General features: G+C 45.7%; 1 protein-coding gene across 1 annotated transcript in view; it reads right to left on the bottom strand.

Annotated features, from left to right (window-relative positions):
• The window catches only part of arhgap5 (Rho GTPase activating protein 5), a 36804-nt gene extending 24464 nt beyond the window's left edge, over window positions 1-12340 (bottom strand). Inside the window, exons 1-3 of the mRNA XM_062397038.1 lie at window positions 12012-12340; window positions 3294-7225; window positions 1257-1410 (exon numbers count right to left, since the gene is read on the bottom strand). Coding sequence (XP_062253022.1) covers window positions 1257-1410; window positions 3294-7025 — 3886 coding nt within the window. The 5' untranslated portion in view covers window positions 7026-7225; window positions 12012-12340. The remainder of the gene's footprint in view (window positions 1-1256; window positions 1411-3293; window positions 7226-12011) is intronic.
• Between the last annotated feature and the right edge of the window lie 11302 nt (window positions 12341-23642).

Below are 23642 nucleotides of genomic sequence, written 5' to 3' on the forward strand. Positions count from 1 at the left end.
TCTGATTATAAACCTTTATACGTCCAGAACTAGTCCTCTGAGCAGGTCTGCGCCCCTGAAACAAGCATTTAACACAAAAGGAGTGGATGGGGTGAGGGTGCCTTGCTTAGAGGCACTCAAACAGTACTTTCTTTGTGTAGAGTAAAGTATACTTGATTCACATGTCCAAAAAACTACTGGATTTTGAAGTTTTCAGTTTATCCAGATCGGGTCTTATTGGGTCTTGCCACACAGCCAAACGCAGATGAAAGGTAATAATAACTAAGAGGCCAAAGTGAAATTATGAAATTACCTTCTTTTGTCAAATGAACACTCTAAAACAAAACCATATTCAGCTTACAATGATACAAACAACTAAATCCTCATATTTGAGAAGCTGGTGCCAGAGGAGATTTGGGATATGGGCTGTTTAACAATTGTTTCATATGTAATTCTACAAATGTTATGTAATATAATCACAGCAGGCCACAGCTTCACTCTTGCCTTGAACACCAACAGCACCAACAGCTAACAATTGCTAACCATTAATCATTAGCTATAAATAGCAGTCTATGAATATTTACCGCCTTGTGTTGCACAGTCATGCAGATGAACAAACCCGAGCACTTTGCAGGAAGTCGCTCGACACAGAAAGGAGGTACATTCTTCTTTTATTAATTTTGATTAAGTAGCTCTCAGCAGATTCTGTCAAAGCAACATTTGCAATTTTTTCTTCTGCTATCCGACAGTTAGCAACTGAATTTCCTTTCTTGTCAATTGATGGATCGCACGCACTTGTGTGAATCTCTTCACTTTCATTCCTTAATTAATTTCTTGATCTTTGTCATCTTTTTTTTGTCGTCATTCCAGCAGTGCTTTGGCAACACATCAAATCCCAATGCCAGAGGAACTCATCAATATGACTGGCAGTCTGGCCAACAGCCAAGACGACACACGTTTGGTTGGTGACATCAGAGCCCAGAAGTAAATCTCCTTCAAATCTAGATTCATGTGCTTCTTCAACCACACAGCCCCCCTCCATCCATCCATCCATCATTTCCTCTCTCCTCTCAATTTCTCATTTGGAACGACATGAGAGGCGTATCGACAGCCAACAACCACAAAGCGTTTGCATGTCAAAACAAAGCAGCTGTACCTGGAGAGAGTTACAAAACACCAGAGAGTCCCAGGCTGCACCTGAACACAGAGGCAGAGGAAAGAAAGGAACCACAGCCACAGAAGACAAAGGAAGAAACGCTTGAGAGCGAATGACTCACCTGTGCGCTCGATGTAGTCGACACACTTCTCGATAAAGAGTGGGATGGGTCGCTCGGGGGTCACCAGGCTCTGCAGCGGAACGCCAAAGTAGTTGCTCTCCCAGGTTCTGCGGGCGGGGGGGTACAGAGGCTTGGCGGGCTTGGAGGATTTCGGCTGCAAGGGGACGACGAGAGAATAAAAAGAGGGATGAGATAATGACATAAGGGAACAAAAAAGAAAGACAGAAGGCAGACAGAAGAGAGATATGATGAAGGGGGAGGATATTAGTGGAAAGGAAGGAGAGGGGGAAACGAGAGATTTAGAAGGATAGTTAAAGGAAAGTAAAATTAAAGACAACAGCAAATAGCAAATTTAAAGTAAAGATTGAGCAAAGGGAAAAGAGTAAAGAAGCCAAATTACATGATGGAGGGGAGAAGAGTAGGTAGGATGATAACAAGGGATGAGGGTGACAGGGTGAAGTCCAGGAAAAATAAGTTTAAAAGAGAAAAGGAAGAGAAAGAAAGGCAGAGAGAATGGTAGAAAAAGAAAAGGGGAAAGGAATGAAAGAAGAGGGAATTGAGAAAAAGACACAAGGGAGAGCAGAGGTGTAGGAGGAGAGAGGGTGATGAAGAGGCAGATCATATCAGAGGAGAAGAAGAAGAGGAGGAGGAGGAGGACAATCGGGGAATAGATCAGAAAGAAAGTTAGTGGGATGATGGCAGACAGAGGAAAAAAGCAAAGGGTGGCTCATGTGGAGGAAGACGAGAAGCAAAGACGACAACACCAGACAAAACCGTTATTCAAGAATGAAGCTGGGACGAGTAACGAGGTGATGAAGCAGCTTTGATTTCCCAGACTCCTCTGCTCTTCAAAGTGTTGTTATGCCTGCAGCGGTTCGGCTCATCTAATTGGCCGGGACAGCGACTAAACACCTTCCATTTTGTACCTTCTGGTTCTCCTTTCGCTCTCCTCTCTGATTATCAAAGACAGTTTGAATGTTCCAACAATGCCCTGCATTCATGTAGCACCAGAGGCTGTTTCTCTAGCGATTTGCACACGATTATCTGATGCGTGCCAGAGTGCTCGCTCACATGCACGTCTCCGTTTGTCAAAGTCCAATTGTGTTTGTGCTCAGGCTGCAGGAAACTGACTAATCGTCATGCTGCGACTGTTTCCCTCAACACTGCTACTGCCGACAGCCGGCTAGATGTTGTCAAGTGGCTAAAGTCATTTTTCATCAAAAGCAGGTGTTGCTGCTTTTGATGCAGCGTAAGAATATCATACAAGTTTGTCCAAGCAATTCTCAATTTGATTTTAGAAAATGGCAACAACGGAAAATACAGAGGATCCACTCTTTAGGTATTTCAATATCAGATTTCAGTCTATTCTAATGTGGATGTGCAGGAAATAAATGTTGATGTATTACTAAAGAGGAGCTTGATAGTCGTGTGGGTGTGTACATGCACTGTGTGGTAATGTTTACCGGCATTTCAAACCTGCCAAACATGTTTCTCTAGCTGTACACGTGTCTGTTTACAGAATAGGCGTTTAATGGCCAATTGTGTACGTGCACAGAGTTTGTGTTGGAGTCTACATGTGGATGATGGTGATTAACAAACACTTATTTATGCAGCTCAGCACTCAGACAAGCCTTTACAGAGGGTAAGAAGACATCTTCTCACAGATGCAGCTTCTGATCCGAGATTATACAAGAGCACTACTGTCTTCAACAGTGCATCTTTTATTAAGAATTTAATAAATCAGGAGTGGGGGATCCTGAACTATTTCACCAGAGGTCTCAACCAATCAATTTCCAGATTAATTTGCTCTCGCCCACAAGTCCTGAGGCTTTTAAAAACAGAAATCTGCTCATATCACTCACAACCTTCTATTCTCTCTCATTTTCAATAAACTGAAGCTCACTTGAAGTCACTCAAAAAATTAGAATTATATCTTTGTAGTCTTGCTTCTTTCTGCTCAATGCTGCTTTACAAAGAACTTTCAAACAGTCTTCTTGAAAACTCCACAGTAGCTGATTCAGGACTAGTAAGACTCACCTTCTTTGGTTCCTTTGGAGTTTTGGGCTTCTTCTTCTTCATCTTCTTGTCCTCCTGCTCGGGGTCGGAGGTGATAGCAGGGTTGTCTATCCCGCCCTTCCAGGGGTCAGCGGGGGAGAGCAGTGGATCCTCTTCGCTGCCCCGGTGGGCTCTTCCCTTTTTCTTCTTCTGCGTGGCAGGGCCGGACTCCTCTCCATCGCTGTCAGATTGGAATCGTCTTTGGTAGGCCTTTGTCTTACTAAACAGGATTTTAGAACGATGTTTGTATTTCAGCGGCCGTGGTCTGGCCTGACATTTGCGGTCGAATCCATTCTCTTCCTCTCCCCCTCCATGGAGACCATGTAACCCACCAAAGGAGTTTCTTATTTTGACCAGGCGGCTGTGTGAGTCATCAGGCACGGCATATATGTCGTCGTTGTGGAACCCCCTGGACCGTAACAAGGTGTCCACAGGGTCTGCATAGTTGTCTGATGCCTCAACGTCCTCAGAGTGGGTCATTGGGCCGCGAGTCGTCCTGCGGTTACTTCGCATGCCGGCCTCAATGGTTTTAAGCAGGTTGGGGTCCAGCTTTTTGACATTAGGCTTGGGTAGAACTGGTTTGGGCCGGACAGGTGGAGGCACTTTGTGGTTGCGGTCATGGTCTCCCACAGGCGTGCTATGGACTGGATACTCGTTGCCCTCGAGGTCGATCCGGTACTTGGCCCGCTCACTGGGTGTGGGGAGAAGCTGAACATCATCGCCTATTGGACTATATGGTGGGGGGGCTTCGTTATCATCATCAGATTCTGGGTAATAGGTGTTGTAGGCTGGGGAATGGCTATGTGGCGAGGTGGGGAAGACATCTTCACTGGCCCCAGTGGTGCACTCACGTGAGGAGCTGTCAAACAGGAAAGAACTCTCGATGCCCGGCTTCTTCTCCAGCACTTCATTGAAGAAGGGAGTGAAAACCTCTGTCTGTCGATGATACTGTGACAGCGAGTAGAGTGCTGTGAACTTGGCGGCAATCTCTGTGGCAATGTGCTCCCCCTCCGTCATCAACTCCTTGATGGCGTCATTCTCAAAGAAGTCTGCCTGGCTGTCTGTGATCGCCACCATCTGGACGGGGATCACATCCTGGACTTCAGCCAGGAACGCCCGCAGGGTCGCCATAGAAGCCTTGCGTTTGGCAGAATAGACCAAAATGTAGCCGTGGACCAGTTCATCTTTGCGGATACCAATAGCAGTGTGATAAGAGAGGACAGAGACCTGGATCCTCCTCCTGCTGTCCCCGATGATCTTGTCCAGTATCAGCGTGTTGCTCTGGCCTGGCTGCCCTGCACTGCAGCAATGCGAGTCGAGGAAAGGCGAGAGGATGAGGTCAACGCTGAAAGGATCCCAGCACATAGCGCACATCACTATCCTAAGGTCTGTCTCTGACATGTCTTTGATGGAGGGCAGTGGAGCCAAGACATCAAAGTTATGCTTTAGCCCCTCCAGCACCGCTCGGAGACCCTGCTTAACTTGGAACTCTGTGAATTTGCGTGGAAAGGCCACAGAGGGGATGTCCACAAAGGTGCACTGCAGCTTGTTGGCCAGCTGTTGGCCCTGGTGCCTCAGGATTGGTATGTTTTTGCAAACACTGTCCCTCTGATTTGCCAGGATGAGAATGAACGGTAGCGGCTGAGCAAATCTATCTCTCCTGCTCTGTGCTATCTCTGCTCTGATCCTGCCTATGCAATCTCCAATACAGTTGAGAGACTCTATGGAGTTGAACACACAAAAGCAACCATGTGGCTTGAAGGTGGTGACCCACGTATGGCTGAAGAGCAGAGTGGAGTTGACGTCCACAGGAAGAAGCTTCAATTCGTAAATTTTACCATCAAGTGTGTACTCATCATCTGTGGACTGAGCTCGGATCTCATTGGCCAGTTCCTGTGAGAGACCCTCCCTTCCCAGGAGGCAGAGGTTGATCTTATCGATGTTGGCACTGTTATAGTAGAGATTAGAGCGTCCATGGTCGAGCTGCACCAGCCTGTTGGCCAAAACCTGCTCTACTTTCAGATCAACACAGTTCTGCCCGCTCAGGCACGTCTCCTTCGTGGGGTGGTAAACAAACCCAATGTGTTTGAGAAGGAGCGACTCTCTATCTGGGGCAAGCTTCTGCAGCGCTCTGTATCTGGGCTCCTCATTCAGGACACTGTGGATTTCACTCATCTTGTCGCCGCTGGGGGTGGCATTCAGATCCAAGTCATAGAACAGCTCAGCATGCTCAAAAAGCATTTCCTGAAAATCCTCTTTGGCCCTTTCAACTATTTCCTGCTGGTGTCTACAGTAAACATCCCTCCTATCTGATTCTGTGATGTACTTGTATGCCTCGTCTTCCATGACAAAGCACATGACCTCCTCCCAAGGCTGCCCTGGACTGATAAAATGAACCCTGTCGAGTGTCTTCTTGAACCTGTCTTTCATCTCCACCCTTCTCTTCTCGGACAGCAGGTGTTGGACGTGGCTTCGGTAGATTCTCTCACCATCGGGTGTATCGAGGAGGTCAAAGGGTATCCTGCGGTCACTGATGTCGATGTGGTCCGTCTCATCCCACGGTGTGTGTTCCAGAATCACAAACCAGTACTGGAAGTCGGCCCGGTTCCGGATCACACTCTGCGCCTCCGGCCATGTGAGGTGTTCCACCTCCTCCAGGTTATGGAGGAGGTTATTAAGGGTTTTCGGTAGTGTTGTCAGGTACTCCTCTCTCCTTCTCTTAATGTGCTCCTGTTTCAGTTGTGCAATGTGCTTTGTGAATATGTTTCGTGCTTTCCTCGAGCCCTCCAAAGTGATGAAATCCTCATAGTCGGGTTTGCCCTTCATATTATTGCTCACCGTTTTCCACGTGGTATGGTAATCTCTCACCGTGTGCACCATCAATTTGTCAAATCGATCTGTTCCTGAGGCAACTAGGTGCCGTTGGACTTTATAGGCCTCCAGATATGGCACAGTTTTTGGTTTCCCCCTGGTTTTGTCCAGCTGCTGGATGAGGGTATTGAAGCAGACTTCCACGTTGATGTTGAAGCGAGCTGATGTCTCAATGAGCATCAGGTTTTTCTTGCTGGCAACAAAGTTCTGCAGGTCCCTCAGGTGCTGGTCCACGCACTCGTCACATTTTGTGGCGGCAACAACAAGAGGCTTCTTTGACTTAACAATGTGAGAGTAGAGACTGTTCACAAACTTGATTTGGTCATCAAACTTCCTATTGCAACCCTTGCTTACATCGATACAGAGCATGAAGGCGTCGATGTTCAGCTTCCCATCTGGCATCTGCTTCTGGTCAAAGTCCTGCTCCAAGCCAAGCTGGTCCGTGCAGATGTACATGAGCTTCTCTGCTGACTGCAGCTTGGTGGCTGCCGCCCGTTTGGTGTACGGCTGCAGGTTTGTGCTCCGATGCGGAAGAAACGTCTGGTCATCAATGAACTCCGTTTGCTCAATGAGATAGATTTTACAGTCCAACCCGTCGTCCCCTCGATGAGACACGTCCCCCCAGAACAGAAAGTGGTCATTGTTAACCACACGTCCTCCAAAGTCTATTGTGCTCAGCACTGAGGTGTGCTCCGAGTAGTAGTCGTCGGCATCAGGGCGCACATACCGATTGCACAGGCAGGACTTGCCCACGCCACAATTTCCCTTGTCTTTCTCCGTCCCCGAGAGGCCGACCACACTGATGGCGAATACCGGGGGGCGCGCATCCTTGTTCTTGGCCATTATATCCCCCCGCTCATGGCTCACTTGGTCACTTCCAGGAAAAAGGTCAAGATATCATTCCAGTTCTGCTCGTCAGTGTCACAGACGCACTGTCATTCAGGTTTTCCCTTATTAGCTGTGAATTCTTCTCCAACTCAGTGTCTCTCCTGGATCTTCTTTAAGCTGGAACAGAGCAGCCGGCTTCTCCTTTCATCACCTGCCTGCAAGACATGGAATTCACAATTAGGAAGAGATAAAAGACAAAACCTAACAAATAAAAACTTGCATTGATTTGTCCTCAGAGAACCTCCGTCTCCTTATCACATGTAATTAGGATTTTGTTTCTCTGCATGTCCCCCAGGGACAAGTGTGCGTACACTTGCATGCACCGTGTAGTGATTTAAAACCACAAATAAAACATGTTAAACTGGCATTGGATCGAGTTACTGGAAAATTAGCCAAAGTAACACACTATTACACTTGTGCAAGACAAAAATTGAAAGCTTAGCAATTTTTTTTGATTGTCTTGACATGTTCTATAATTAAAATACACAGATAAACCACTACAAAAGTAGGTTTTAATGGAAAATGATGAAAAGCCTCCTTCATTTATAAAATACAAACACATATATACATACAAATATAAAACATACGGGGTTAGGGTTAACCCTGACTCTCAAAAGAACACTTAAGTGCGAGGCTGAAACTTATATAAGAGAAAGTAATTCAATCAGGAACAATGCTCGGCAATGTCACTTTCCCCCTCGCAGAGAAAAAGAAGTGCTTTCAACCACTTTGTGCCGAGGCAGGATAAAAATGGCATGCAACTCCAGCCCTTTGACAGCCACTGACCTAGAAATGATTTGCTTCGCTGTGAGAACGAAATAGTGAAAATAAATCAGTTCACAGATTTGTTATCATAATCAGCACAACCTAGGGCTATGTGATCAGGCCTGAACGTATAATCCTGATTAGTTTGACTGTTGTTCTCAGAATGGATTTTGCCTGACATCCTGGTCATGAGGATTAATCCTGATTAGTGCTCTTGATCATTTGAGGAAGAAAATGTCTTTGCTGTTTGCACCTTGTCTCTCCAACATTAACAGCCAGGTGGAGTAAAATGTTTCCCTACTAACAACAACCATTTACCAATAACAGATTGTTAAAAAACTGAATGCAGCAAATAGATCTGATTGACTGTGCGCCCTTCAGTCAGTATCATCTGAGACTGTCACAGTCAAATAAGCCTGAATCTTCCCATGACCTAACTAGAGGCTGATAAGTGATAAAAGCCGAGAGGATTGCAGTCATTGTTGTGTTTCACAGAACGATGGCAATCAGCCACTACGCCTGCCCGAGCTGGAGCTGCTAGCTGCAGCACAACGGCCTGCTGGGCCTGAGAAACGGCCCCTCAGCAGGAATCCAGTCCACTGAGTCGGAGCAAGGAGGTTTCCCCTGATTGTTTATAGAGGCCAAGGTGATGATGTCACCTGAGTTGTTTTTAGTTCAGCGTATCTACAGCAGTCTTAGAAAAGAAACAACAGGAGGCAGAAACAGTCCAACACAAGAAGGATACATGGGCTTCACTCACTGAATTCAACCATTTGATGTGTAAAAGTCATTTTAAAACCGATTTTCATAGGGACAACAAACACACACAAGGCTTTTGTTCAGTTACACACAGACAATGGCCTATGAAATTGGACACCTGACAGCCTGACCAGCCTTCATCAGGTGCACCTTGCCCCTCAGACACACCTAGGAAATGAGATGATGTCAGGGAACAAACAGACCAGCAGGTCCTTCAGGTTTATAAACCACGAGCCCCTGCAACAGCTCCTGTGCTGTTGGCTGGGACACGCCTGAGTTCAGCAGGCCGGGGGAATAACATCTGAACTTCAACAGAAGAAGCACCACACATGGACTCATACAATTAGAGACGACACGAATAATTAGCAACGTCCAAGTGATGTGTTCACATTGTGTTATTAATCCATCCAACACTAGAAACAACCTTTAATATTGAAAGATAAACAATAAACAGCCAAAGCCAAAGTCAGCGAATCCTCATATCTGTGACTCTGCAACCAGTAAACATGTGGAATCTTTCCCTGGCAAAACGCCTTAAACCATCAATTACAAAACCTGGAGTCAGTTAATTCCCTGTTGATCGACTAACCGACTGATAACAGCCCGACATTCCTAACCCCAAACCACAGCATTGGAGAGGAGCAGTCTTCCAACTCCAAACATCTGTTTTACATTTTTTAATCAGCCGATATCAAAGTCTACATCCACGCTGCGTTGAGCACACAGGGTCAGTATGAGACTCGGTGAGACGGATAAACGTTAATTTGCATGAAGAGATGAATGGTAACAGTGCTGATGTGTTAACTGCAGCAGCCTGCACAGAGCCAGTGATGACGCTTAAGGCCGAATTTCATTTCTGTTGCTTCCGCTAAAAGTAGCCGCTTGCATCATAATTAGTCTATTGACTGTGGGGCTGCGAGGGGGGGGGATTAAGGTATCACTTGGCAAGCTGGTTTTTAGAGATGACTTAATGCTGTTAAGCCATAAAACACAGCAGAACACGCTGCCAAGCCTGTGGAACCTTTCAAAGCTGCACCCAGCTGGATTTTTAGGTTAAGAAAAATAAAGCTCAAAACAAAGCGGGGCTCCGGGAGAGAAGAGCATCACTTCTACGTTAACCGACTCATCACCTTTCCACAAAACAAATTCTGATCTCGTACAATCATCAGATATTAATCCAAATTTATGAGCAAAATCCAGCCTGCAAAAAAAATAGCGAGTGAGCCAACAGAAAAATAGACTCCCCCAAAAACATTATATCTTTTCCACTCTTAGAATAAATCATGTCCGACAAGCCAGGGGTTTTCTTGCAGCATACAGACCAAACCCCTCTGGATTTCCTGGTACTGGTTTCAGATTTTTCAGCCATTACCTGCCACTGTGTCATCGTCAGAATAACTGCTGTTGTAACACGAGCTCACACCCAGGAAGGAGTCAGTCATCTTTGGGTGTGTAATCAAGATAATCTTTACTTAATGACCTATTATAACAAACTCATGAATAATTCTGTCTTAATCAGGTTTGTCTTCATCCATCGATTGTACACAGGAACTATACTTTTGTATTCATGATGAAATTGCATAATAGGTAATCTCTGTTTCCCGTGAAGAATTAGAATAAATCTTTGACTCAGGACTGATCTGCAGGTTTCGAAGCTTAACATGGCTTTGACCAAAGCAAACGTCTTAATCAGATCTTAAGCGCTGTAGCTTTGAGGTTGGTATATAAATAGCTATTATTAAATAAGTGTTACCAAGTTGTCAGCCCTCCTGCAACTGCTAAAATTCTGTATACCAACAAAATATAGCTCAGATAGTAAAACTAGTGTCCTGTCTTTGCACAACTTATATTATACCATTTAACCTCCATTCAAACTACATTACTGTATTAAAAAGGAGAACCATTTCTCTTTTATCCGGATCTGAAACCAGGCATCACTCCTCTGACCTCCCTGAAGTGTGGATGATGTAAGAACAGTTCCTCTCCTGACTGACGCGACCACCCTAACCCTAACCCAACCAGTTCATGTGAACGTGTCCCTTGTCATGAACCTGCTGTTGTCATCATCAACAACATCACTGATGGTGATGTGCTCCAGCTGCAGAGCTGCTGGTCATGTTAATTCAAATTATAATAACATTAAACATGCATGTTCCACCAAATCTGACACTGCAATTCCACCGGCTCTGTCTATACACATGACCAGTTAGATGAAGACATCTTGAGATATGTGAGTCACCGCTGGAGGTCCGACTTCTGGATCAAGTGTAGAGGTTTTTATTTAACTCAACACTGACCGAATATAATAATAATACTGGAGCCACAGACTCAGAGAGTGCTTGTGGATCTAATGACACTAAAACAAGATCAAGGCCGAGTGGGAACAACAAAGACCTTAATTCAAAAAGATTCCTTTTAACAAACCACCTCAACATTTACACAAACTGTGCGTGAGGACAGTGAAGTGAGAGAGGGACATGAGAGCTCGAGGAGAAAGGGATCTGCAGCAGCACCAGGACAAACCCCCTGACCCGCTGATCTCAGACCTGATCAACAAAGTTCAGCAGCAGCGGGGGACGTGTGTCTTCAGGTCCTCCTCACGCCTCAAATCAGATCGTTACTGTCGCTAAACTTCCATCACCCCTCCCACCACCCCTCCATCAGCCCCCCTCCATCAGCCCCGGTGCAAGTGGGAGCGGTTAGCGGGACATCAGCGTCTCAAACCTGCAGCAACTTCAAAATGAAGTCCGGCTGAGGCAGGGACATGTGGAATCCAGCTGGGATCACACCGCGGAGCAAAGTGGAGGTGGAGTGCGCGGACGCGTTGAGGTGGAATGTGATTAAAATGGTGGATGTGGTGGTGGTGGTGGAGAACCCCCCCCTCCCGGGTGGTGTTAACGGGGCTGAGGGCGAGTTGAGCGAGTTAACGAGTGACTTCACATCGGATTGAAACGACTCACAGACGCGGTGTTGATGCGTCAAAGCGCCGCGGCTAGCACGGCTCGGACACGGCGGAAGAGGACGCTCCTCCCGGGACCAGGACGTGTAGCCTGGCTCGGTCTGGCTCGGCCCCGATCCTCCAGGAGCGTGACAGAGCGAGGAGGGGAAGGAGGGGGAGGAGGGGGAGAGAAAACCCACCTTTCTCATTCCGATTAGCTAGCGTTAGCCTAGCATGCCGAGAGGGTGACGGAGAGTTAGCTAGCTAGCGTTAGCCTGGCACGGGTTGGAAAAGACTCCCAACCCGGGTTAAATCCACAGCCCGGACTCGTATCCACACTCGGGTTAGATTTAAACCGGGATAATGCGACTTTGCTACCGGGTCACCTCCCCCCCTCCCACACACACACACACACACACACACACACACACACAGAGCTAGCCCCGCTAATGAATCCCAGAATGCATTCCCTTACCCACCTATTAGCATGGTCGCTCCCTGCTCCACATACCACGGACAGGAGGAGGACGCGTCCCCGCATCTAGAGTCCCGTGTGCGGGGAGAGGCGGCCCTGCGACACCGTCCACAGCCGGGCGAAGAGGGGGCCGAGGTCCCGAGCGGTGCCAGCCGGGGTTCGGGTGTGTGTCGGTGTTGTCGCGTGAGGAATGTGCTGTAAACCGAAACCTGCTCCCTCCCCTCTCTCCACCGCCAGGCAGCAATGGCGACTCCCTCTCTCTCCTCGCTCCCTGCTCTCCCTCTATGTCGCTCTACCTTTCCATTCAGCCTCCCTCCCTCTCTCTCTCTCTCTCTCTCTCCCCCCTCAGGTCATTTTCATGTTATATATTCATTGTATGTAAACTCCAGTGTATTGACCTGTGCATCACACAGAGAGGAGCAAGCAGCTTCAGTTTCAACTTCATCATCTCCAGAGGAAATCAATTATTAAAAAATGTGAGATACACATGGCCGGATAAAGCTCCTCCATGGGCCCCCGGGGGGGAGTTGATGGGCCCCCTACGACAAAGTATGAGGTTTATAAAGAAGGGGAAAAGATTTGAGTATGAAGTCGTAATGTTATGAGAACGTCATGGGATTATGAGAATAAAGCAGTAATTTATGAGTGATGTATTACAATGACAAAGCCAGAATTCAGGAACAAGTCATGTTATTACTGGACTAAAATCGTTATTTTATAATAAAAGAAATTAAGAGAATAAAGTCGTATCGTGATTTGAGAAATGTCACAATATTACAATAAAAAAGTCGTACAGTTATATGGATAAAGTTAGAAATGAGGAGAACGTTGTTTCATGACTTGAATAAAGTTGTTATTTAATGAGAAAAAGTCAATGTTATGTTAATAAAGTTGGGAAATGAGAAGGATAAAGTCTGAATTCAGGAAAAGGGATGGCATTACCAGAATAAAGCCTGTTTTTAATGAGAACAAATTATAATACTCAATATTGGCATTGGAGACGAAACCCGACCTGACAAATAAAACATTGGCATTGAAACACTGCATCTTAAAAGTTGTGTTGGCATTGAAACAGTATTGGAACTGAAAAATACGACCCAGGCATTAAGAAATATAACCTTATTAACTTATTTTGTTTTCATATTACACAGTCAGTACTTTATTTATATTATATAATGTGATGCAGTGAGGAAACTAAATGAGGATTTAAAGATTGTGTTGTGATGTTGTTTCTCTCCCTCTTTGTTTCAATAATCTTCTTCATTGGCCTGAATGTCAGATGAACCACGTTGCCAAAGAACCATCCATTTTAAATGTACCTTGATTATATAATCACCATCACAATGTGAAGTATAAATTGAGTTTTCTCATATGTTTTAGTGCCTTGTGTATTTACACTGCTTGTAAAAACACCTTTTCCTTAATAAGACGGTTAAAGCAACATTTGTGCTGCACTGTTTGCAGACTCAATATTGACAGTAATGAAAAGCAGCGCTGCAGACACTGTTAGATAATGGTGTGGCTGCACAAAGGAGTCCACAGTGAAAATCCTTCATTTATATTTCAGTTGTTCTGGGCTGGGATCAATATGGGCCGCTGGTTCCAGTGGATTCCCTCGGGTGCAATGCTGCGGTAATGAGCCTCAGAGCTCGACTCCGCTCACCCACAGACGAGTGGACAGACGAGTGGACAGACAAGTGGACAGACGAGTGGACAGACTCATCGGGGACAGGGTCACAAACGTCAAATTTACCCTGTTTCCTCATGAAATTTCAAATTTACAGCAAAAATACATATTGTACACATTCTATGTCTCCAGCCAATAGTTTAATGTGTTGTAAACAAAGTGGTGTAAACACATCCAGCAGCCTCAGAAAATGTTTCTGTAATCTAAACACTGATGATTAGCATCTGGTCTCGGGTTCAGTCCTTCACAATTACAACAGGAGGCTTCTTTCGAGAGCCACTACTCTGCTCCAGTGATGTAACAATCCCACCGGGACAAATCCATCAGACAACAGGAACCACAGGGCACTTTGTGAGATGGAGAGGAAGACGAGAGGAGCAGGGTCTCGCTGTGTGTGTACGAAAATACCTACAGTAAAGATAAAACTAGATTATCACTAAGTGCTTGAAGGTATTAATACCTCAAGACCAATATCCTGAGTATTTTAAGACTTCAGTTTCCTCCTGTGATTGATCTTGTCCTCCTCCGTCTTCTCATTGGACAGAAGCAGAGATTTCCCAACGTACTAGAAAGAGAAAATTAAGCTGTGTCCCAGTTCAGCTGCTGCATCCTTCTGAGGACGCGTTCTCCCACGAGGGAGGTGGAGACTGAGGAGGACGGAACAAACTGAGACAGAGGGTTTCTGGAGTTGAAGCTGGACATGACAAGATTGTTTTAACGCCCCCTGGTTTTTAACATGTGTACTGTTGGCTGTTTGGTTGAGGTGAAGCGAGATACTCAAGCATTTCTTTGAGAAACCAAATCCTGTGATAATCAGGCCGGGAAGGATCCACCCAGTTCTCTGGGATGAAGGAAGCATTTGGAGGAGCATTTGAAATGGGACAGCTGCGTCACAATCTGTCCTCACAGCTTATTTATATGAGGTTGTCAGTGGACATGTTTGAAAATGCCCCCCCCGTGTGTAAAGACCTTGGAGGTCAAGAAGCCACGCTGCTATGTCAAGTGCTTGATTGTTGAAGGGCATTTTGGGAAATGTAGTAAATCCACAAAGGGGCAGAATGTGCTGAGGAGGCTGACTTGTGTGACTGTGTGTGTGACTGTGTGTGTAAGTGTGTGTGTGTGTGTTGGGGGGGGGGGGGGGGTTGTGTGTGCAGCACAGTCAGTGGCAGCCACAGGCGACCCCTGCTGCAGGCGCTGCACCATCAGCACCTCCAAATGGAAAATGCAGATTTCTCACTTTCTGTCAGCCTTTGATGTTTCTCTCCTTTTCTGGTTTCTAAAATCCTGACGGGACGTTTTTTTTTCTTCTCGCCTCAGCGTGCATCCACATCCTTCAGTTCTCAGTTTCAAAGTTTTTGGTGCTGTAACACAGCTCTGTCAAACTCAGCAGGAGGTCCGGCTGCAGCAGCGTAGCGCCATGATTAGCTGGAAAGAAAGAGCGGGTGCTGCTCTGGCCCTCTCTCTCGTTTGCACGTGCCTCTGAGCAAGGCAGGGTGAGGCAGCAGTGACACCAGAAGAAGCAGCAAAGGAAAAAGGTTTGATTCATCACTTACTGATACAAGAGAAGGAAAATGTAGATCCACTAAAAGCACAAGCTGTGGTAACTCACAGAACAGTATGTGAGCCACTGATTTTATAACGCGTCGCTTTAAAAATCCCTGATGAGCTACTTTGCTCCTGTGCTTTTCACAATGTAAATCATATCATGCAAAACATAAGCCATAGGTAATGACTCCAGCACATTAACAGTCATTAGCATTGCAGATGTCACGCTCTCTGCTGAGGTGCAGAGAAAACTGACAGGTGCAATAACTGAAGCTGAGGAGGAACACCTTCTCTGAGGCTCTGTGTGTGTGTGAGTGTGTGTGTGTAAGTGTGTGTGTGTGTGTGTGTGTGTTTGTCTGTGTGTGTGTTTGGTCCAGGTGGTACTCACCTTGTAGTGACCTTAATTGATTCACACACTTAAATTATGGGACATAAAGCAGGTCCCCATAATGTAAAGACTCCCGGAACGGATGTGGGGGACATCCAGACGAGGGGCGGAGCCTGTAGAGCAGCAGGAGGCGGAGCCTGTAGAGCAGCAGGAGGCGGGACATGATGTATAAACTCTGCTGTGGAAAGATCAGTGTTGTTGTTTACATCTGATCCACACCGGAGTCGCCCCTCATCACCAGAAGATCTGGAATCTCCTCATGTTTCCAAGCTGACGTCTTCGTCTTCTACGTGTCCGGCTCCTCTTCTTCATCCTGAGATGTTTGTGTTCTTCAGGTTTCACGTCACGCGTTAGAAACCTCGTCCACACGTCCACTCGCTCACTGGGAATCCTCTGGACAATCACCTGCTGTATTCTCACATGGACTCACTCTGACATTAGCTTAATGTCTACAAAATGTTCACAGCAACTGCCTCACAAATTTGAGTTTTCGCAAACAGCCCCTCCAGAATATTGTCAGCATCAACAACATGACAGTACACAAAACATTTGGATCACCCCCTGGTGGCAGGCTACGGTACAGGTCATAAACACCCACATTTTTGTCAGATAACTGTTCCATCATTTGTCTCTCTGTTATCAGCAGTGCCTCCTCCTCCTTGGATTTAAAGATGAGTCATCTGATATCTGGCCTCTGTCCTCAGCTTGAACCCTGCAGTGTGTGTGTTTCTGGAGGATTATAAACCAACGCCAGCTCTGAACAGCCTGATGACTGAGAGCGACTCTTCCAGCCTCTTGTTCTCTCACACACACACACACACACAAATCATTCAAACAAACACACCAGCATTTACGAAACTGTTATTTTATCTCTCTCTTTGGCAAATCTCCTGAAAACCCTCTCTGAAAGTAAAGCCCTGCGGGGGACAGAGCTTTGAGAGAGACATCAGATTGGCTGAGACGACATCCTGTCCTCCCCTCCGGCTCTGAGCGCTCTGCAGCGGCGGCTCCGGGCCCGACAGGGTTCTATAAACTGCAGGCGTGTTTGAGTCCAGCTGCTCGTTCCCAGTCACAGGATTTCCCCTCGTGTTGTGATGTAACGTCCACAGCTTTAGATCAGTTCACACATTTTGTTTCAAGCTGATAAATGACGTCAATATCGGCTCCATCAGTGTTATCAGACTCCATCATCTCACACATGAGGACCCTGTGGAGAAGGTCCAGACTTCACTGCCTGTCTGAAAACAGCCCTGGTGTAATTATTTCAGTTCTATCACCACCAGAGAGCAGGAACTGATGTAGCAGTGCTATTTGAAGTAGCATCATTAGCCCTGTTGAAAGATATACTTAATTTGTTTGGCTAATCTTCGGTTAATGTAGGAAATGGTTCAGTTGGTTAAGGTTTCCTCCTGCTGCTTGTGATTTTAATTAACTGAGAAACTCAGATTCAATTCTTGTCATCAATGAAATGTTGCATTTTACCTTTATTTCAGAATATTGAGGAAAGTGATGGATAGAATCATCTTTTTTTTTGTTTTTCAGAATCAAGCGTCTCTTCAGTGAAGCAGTGGAGCAGCTCCTGCTGGTCGGGGGGGGGGGGGGGGGGGTCAGTGTCCTGGTTATCTGGTCACGAGAATGAGGAGAGAATGCAGTGACGGACCGAATGAGATGAATATACAGTATCTGCTCTACAATGGGGAATACACATGAAAACATCACCTCATAATGTTTCTCCCATTATAAACACACGTGAGAGGCAGGAGTATTAATGGTAGTACTGGGACTAAAGCACCACTAATATTCTTAGTAAAACAGTACTTGTGGTATCTGTAGTTTCACCAGCAGTCACAGCAGCAGCAGTACTCACAGGCTTTCAAAATAAAATGCAGGTTATATATCTTTGTGTCCTCTCCTTGGGAGGAATCTGAGAAATAACTCAGATTAAACATGACTTCATTACCTCGTGTCTTTTTCATACATGACCTCTACATCTCTCTCAGCTCCCTGTCACGCTCTGAATGAAGCCGAGGAGGAGACCTGTGTGATGATCCTTCATGAAGGGCCTCTTTCAGTCCACTGGGCTCTGTGAAGCGGCTCCGGTCTATTGTGTCTGGGTGTGTGCTCAGCTGGGACGGCTGTGAGGCTGAACCCCAGCAGGGAGAAGCAGGAAGCTGTCTGAGTATTTATATCTGCGTCCTCTGCAACAACACGGAGCCGCGAGCGAGCCAAGTCCAGCCGGGCTTCACACTGACTCACCACCAACCGTCATCACAAGACTCGGCTGTTATTTATCATTTAAACCTCATTATGATGTAAAAACTCCAACATTTAGGAGAGTAGACGAATACAGATCATTTCATGTCAGTGGAAGATGTTATATTTTCATACACTTGATAAAAAGTTTCAACTTGACATGGAAACTAAAGCTAACCTGTGAGACTGTGCTTTGTTTTTTCAAGTGCTTGAGGAAAAAACAACGAATGCTTTAGATGTGGACTCAACATTTAATTTAATATGATCCTCGTCTTTCTCTGCAAATGATGTATCGTCACCGTTAGTCAGGAAATCTGAATCCAAACTTCATCAAGACGTCTTCTCTGCCAAATATCGACCTTGATTGTAAAAACACGTCATGTGTGTTGTTAAGGGCCCAAGGAAGTGCAGTGTGGAATATGATTTGATTTCTACAAACAACATATTTGACTTATGAATAATTTGAATAAACGCTCTGTAGCTGGGATTAATCAACCTTAATGACATAGTTAATTACGACAATTACACATTCATGACAATGGCAACAAACCACAACACACACTCACTTGACATCCTCGCCTGTGCTTTTACAAGTGTCGCAACTTTTTTACCGGTAGATATTTTTTTGTTTTTGTTTTTTTTTTGCACGCGGCAGCTGAAACATTTGCACAGACCTTTTCTATGGACTTCAGGACGAGGAGTCCAGGAGGAGAAGCTCCACAAACGATCTGGAGACTCTCAGCCTGACTGCTGCGTTCACACGTTCACCTCCAGAGGATCTGCAGAGTTCGGCCTCTGACAGCAGCTTCAGTAAGTCGGACCAACCTGTGGTTCTGCTCACAGCCTCGCTGAGGAGAACTTTGACCCCAAAAAAATTTAAATAAGCTGTTAAAAGCTGGAACGATGCTTTAAACTGCAGCTTTTTGCTGAAGAGATCCTGAAGTTGGATGAGGGCTTTTTTATTCAAGCTCATTAAAAAGTGATTTTGTCCTGTGGAGTCTTAAATTCTTTATTAAAAACTAAGTTTATATATTTTAAAGTGCGTTTGTTTGTTTTATTATGAAGAACCCTCCCTGAAGCTCAAAGGTCATCAGTCGCACTCAGCGTGAGTCCGTCAGCTTCATCGACTTCTGTCAAGGAGTCCTTGAGTGACAGAGCCCCCCCCAGCCACCAGCCCTGAACCAGTGCAGCCGCCCAGCGTCTCAGGGATGAAGGCAAAGCGTGCGGCTGTACAGTAAAACCTCTCCCAGGCCTCCTGATAGCAGCAGCGGGCGTTTCATCCGAGCCTACCGCTGCCCGCCTCATGACTTCCTCTCTTTGATCCTGAACCCTGCAGTCATATGCAAAGCAGGCTGGGAAGAAGCCGCCGTGCTGGGAGCGATCGCACGTACACCGAGCAAAGAGTGGAGTAGACGGTGTCTCATTTTCGGAGGGTTAAGTCTGCCAGCAGCTTCCCACTGACACACCAGAGCTGTAAATTATACAGTGAGATAACAACCTGTCTGCCACTCCCTTCACAGGAGGCACAGCTTCAGTCCAGCAGCAGAACTCCCTTTCCTGATGTGTAGGACTTACAGCATGTCCTCATGTTCTTCTGCTGAAGTTCTGATGAAGAGGTATCAGCTGGAAGGGTTTGAACATATTGAGACACTATTACAAAGGGAGCAACAGAGAAAGACCATCGTCTGTAAATAAAGTCTCGGCTGTCAATCATGACATCACAGCCTATATTATATCATCATTTAACAAATTAAAACCCACTGAGATAAGATATTCATCAAATGACAGAGACCATCTTTGAGAAACTACTTGTCCCATCTGCTAACATGGAGGAGGCGGGGTTTATGACCTATTCCTATACAAGGGGGCGATCAGGACACTTTGGCTTCACTTTTGGGGGAGCTGTCATGTCGGCCATCTTTATTTAATGTCCATGATTTTCAGGGCATAAGATAATAATACTTTTATATTGTTTTCAAATGTGTACTGAATGTGTTTGATTAATCGAAGGAGCTGCAAACACTTCAGAAACAACCTCGAGTCTTAGTGCAAAGTTTAAATGCAATTCATTTTTAGTTTTAGTGACATTTTACTCACAATCACACCTGCAGTCGTACTGTAAACCTTTCTTGTAGGTCCACATCTGTCTTGGCCTCCTGAGTTATAATTTACTCCACCAGGCTGCAGCGTGTGCACTAGTCATTCTCCCACAGAGCAGAGGAGCCAGTGAGGACTGTGTGATGATGCTGGTGTTCATGCTGAGAGGAAGCAGCAGCCGCAGCAGCAGCTCTGCATATTCCTGCAGCTTCAAAGTTCACTGTGACAGATCCTCACAGCCTCAGTCTGACTTTCAATACGCTGCTGCTGCTGCTGCTGTGAGCTAACGACAGTAAAGAAACACTCGTCCCTGATACAGTGTGAGTCTGATTCCTTTCATTAGAATTCATTCTTTTCTGCTGCGTTAACACACACACACACACACATACACACACTCTCTCTCTCACTCACTCACACACACACACACACACACACACACTCACAGCTGTTTGAGAGGATGGGAGGAAAGAGAAGAATCATTTTTCGTGACCTATTTGGTTATTTTCATCAGGATATGTCGACTTTATCTGCTTAGAATGAGGGTGGAGACAACACACACACGAACACACACACACACACACACACACACACACACAGGTTTAACAGGCCTCCACAGGGGGTCTCTGCTGCAGCGGAGAGCAGCTGGCTGGCTCTGATACTATTAACAGAAGTGTGTGTGTGTGTGTGTGTGTGTTCGTGTGTGTGTGTGTGTTTGCGTGTGTGCGTATGTGTGTGTGTGGGCATGTACGTGTGCATGTAATAAAGATATTTTAAATAAGTGGGTGTGGCTTATGGGCGGGTGAGGCAAGGAACAGCTCCACTTTAATAATGGAGTACATGACACGGCCGAAAGTATGTGGACGGCCAAATCCGCCCACATGGGACGGGTGAACGTTCGATCCCTGCGAGGTCGTCCTGAGTGTTTTAACTTTTTCACCAGAGGATGTCGGGTCTGGCTGCAGGGATTTGATCCCATGCAGACACAACAGCATTAGTGAGGCACTGCAGCTCCTCCCTGAGGTGTCACACGGTGAGGAGGTCGCACGGCGAGGAGGTCGGGGGTTTGGTCAAATGACCGTCTCCTCATGTAGCAGCTTATGCAATCAGATCAAGACAAACAGGCTCAAGTTTGAGTTTTGTCCACGGCCATTTTGTTTAAAAAAAAACCAGAAGTAACCATATTTGGAGCCAGAGAGCTTGAAGACACTGCACGCCCACCTCCACCTGCCGCCTGGACCAATTGGACGCTGCTAGCTGTCAATCAAACAGTCAATCCAGCAAGGAGCATGGACCACACAGACGTAGAAAACACGAGTGTGAGAATCTGTCAAAGTTGAGGTTGAGTTAGAGAAGAGAGAGAATAGAGTGTGAAAGTAACAAAGAGAGTGTAAGTGAAAGAAGAGAAGAAGGTGACAGTCGGAGAGAAAGAGAGAGAGAGAGAGAGAGAGAGAGAGAGAGAGAGAGAGAGAGAGAGAGAGAGAGAGAGGGAGGAGGAAAGAGTTTGCTTAAAGAGGAGAGGGAAGGAGAGCGAGAGACAGCCAAAAGAGAGGAGAGAGAGAAAGGTGACACTTAAAAATAGCAGAGGACGGAGGAGTGTTTAATTGTGTGTTTGTGTGTGTGTGTGTGTGTGTGTGTGTGTCTGTGTCTGTGTGTGTTGCAGCAGTTTCAAAATGTAAGTAATTTCTGTATCGTTGGCACTGCATTCCTCTGACAATAGAAGAAGATTTAAAACCCGTCCAAATCTTCCCCTTCATCTAAACATTTCTGGGCATCGTCACAGACCCACAATAAAAACCAATGGAAAAATCTCAGACTCACAACAAACACAGTGTGTTCTCAGCTGGACGTGGAAACCAGTCCATAAGTAATATTTCATAAAGTACTTCAGTTAGCCTGTATCGCCATAGCAACCTAACCCTTTTTTAATTGGAGCCTGAGGCCAGTCTGCATCCCTTTCATCCCCCCCCCCCCCCCACACACACAGGTGCAGTTTTCTCACACAAACACACACTCTCTATTCAGAGGCGTCGTCTCCCAGCGGGACGCAGCGATGTGGTGTCAGTGGTGACGGTTGGAGTTGCAGGTTCAAATCCGGTTCACCTCTCTGTTGAAGCTTCAATAAGCTCACAGCCAAACGCAGGATGAGTTTCTAGGTCAAAAACATATTCAACGACAAAACTCAGGTTGGGTCCAGGAAAAGAAATTGGATGTTTATAACAATGTTGTGTCTCCGAAAGGCACAAGTGGAATTTTCTGTAACCGCACAATGACGTGTTCGTTTGTGCAGGAAGCTGAATCGAGGCAGAGTCGTTCCATTTCAAAGAGCTGTGGGGAGAGGTTCATACGTAAAAACGTAACATCGGCTCTTTCCTGTTGAGGTTTACGTGTAAAAAATGTTAACCTGCAAGTGATAACGCCCTCTAGTGGCTGTAATCACAGCAGCTGAGTCACTAACTTCCTTTGAATCAAAACGAACTGGTTAGTGTTCTTATTCTCATAGTTATTGTTATGTCATTTTTTTCTATATTTTACTTTAACGTTTATTGTTCTATCTATTTAACGTCTTGTTTATTTTATTTGTAACTTTGTTTGAGAACTTTCATGTGAGTAAGGAGATTGTTATTATAGAAAAAAGCAATATGTGTGGACATCCTCAATCGCTCTGATGAACATCTTACATCTTTATTTATCTAATATTTATCTTCATCTTATTCCTTTAATAAAGCAAAAGTCCACAAACCAAAGGAAGGGAGATCAGATTTTCAAAATAAAACAGGAAACAGAGTGGAGCACAGAGTGGAACGAGGGATACACAGGTAAAGTTCAAATACAAACAAGGAGCGATAAACCAAACTCTCCTTAATCAGGAGGCAAAGTCCAGATAAATAATAGTTGAGTTGATAATCCTGACGGTTCGATAGTTCAACAGAAGTAGTTCCAGCTCATTACTCCTCCTACTGTGTTTGAATCGCTCTGTGAAACTGATCATGAAGCAGAGCTGTTCAGAAACTGAAATTATGAAGAGAAAGAAATTGAACTGCTTTTTGCAGAGTTATTAATTATTCATACACACACACACACACACACACACACACACACACACACACACACACACACTCACGTCTGGCCTTCTGTCCTGAGGCACGAGAGACTCAGGTGAACCACAGAGGTTATTAACACACACAGACACACACACACACACGCATGCATGCATGCACACACACGCGCACACACATACGCACACACACACACCTTTAACAAGACAAAGGGAGGCACCATCTTGACAGGAGAAGTGAGCAGGATGTTGTACTCCATCTTTGTTCTGTTTCAAACCAGTGGAGCGCAGAGCATCATGGGAAATAAGAAGGGTTGGGGAGGGGTTTCCCCTGAAACTACAGTCAATCAACCTGAGACTTAAGAAGTGAGGTTTATGATTCAGAGAGTTAATGGAAAAGGAAGATAGTAAAGAGAGAGAAGGGAGAGAGGGGGAGTTGAGAGTAGGAGGAAGCTTCACCTTGTTCTCTCCAAAAAAAAAAAGAAGGGACGACTGGAAGAGTGTGGGTGTGCTGCCTTGATGAGAAGACACTCACACAAACACACAGTCACTCACACAAACACACACACACACACACACACACACACACACACAAACACACACACACACA

This window comes from Platichthys flesus, chromosome 10 (genome assembly GCF_949316205.1).
Source record: "Platichthys flesus chromosome 10, fPlaFle2.1, whole genome shotgun sequence".
NCBI lineage: Eukaryota > Metazoa > Chordata > Actinopteri > Pleuronectiformes > Pleuronectidae > Platichthys > Platichthys flesus.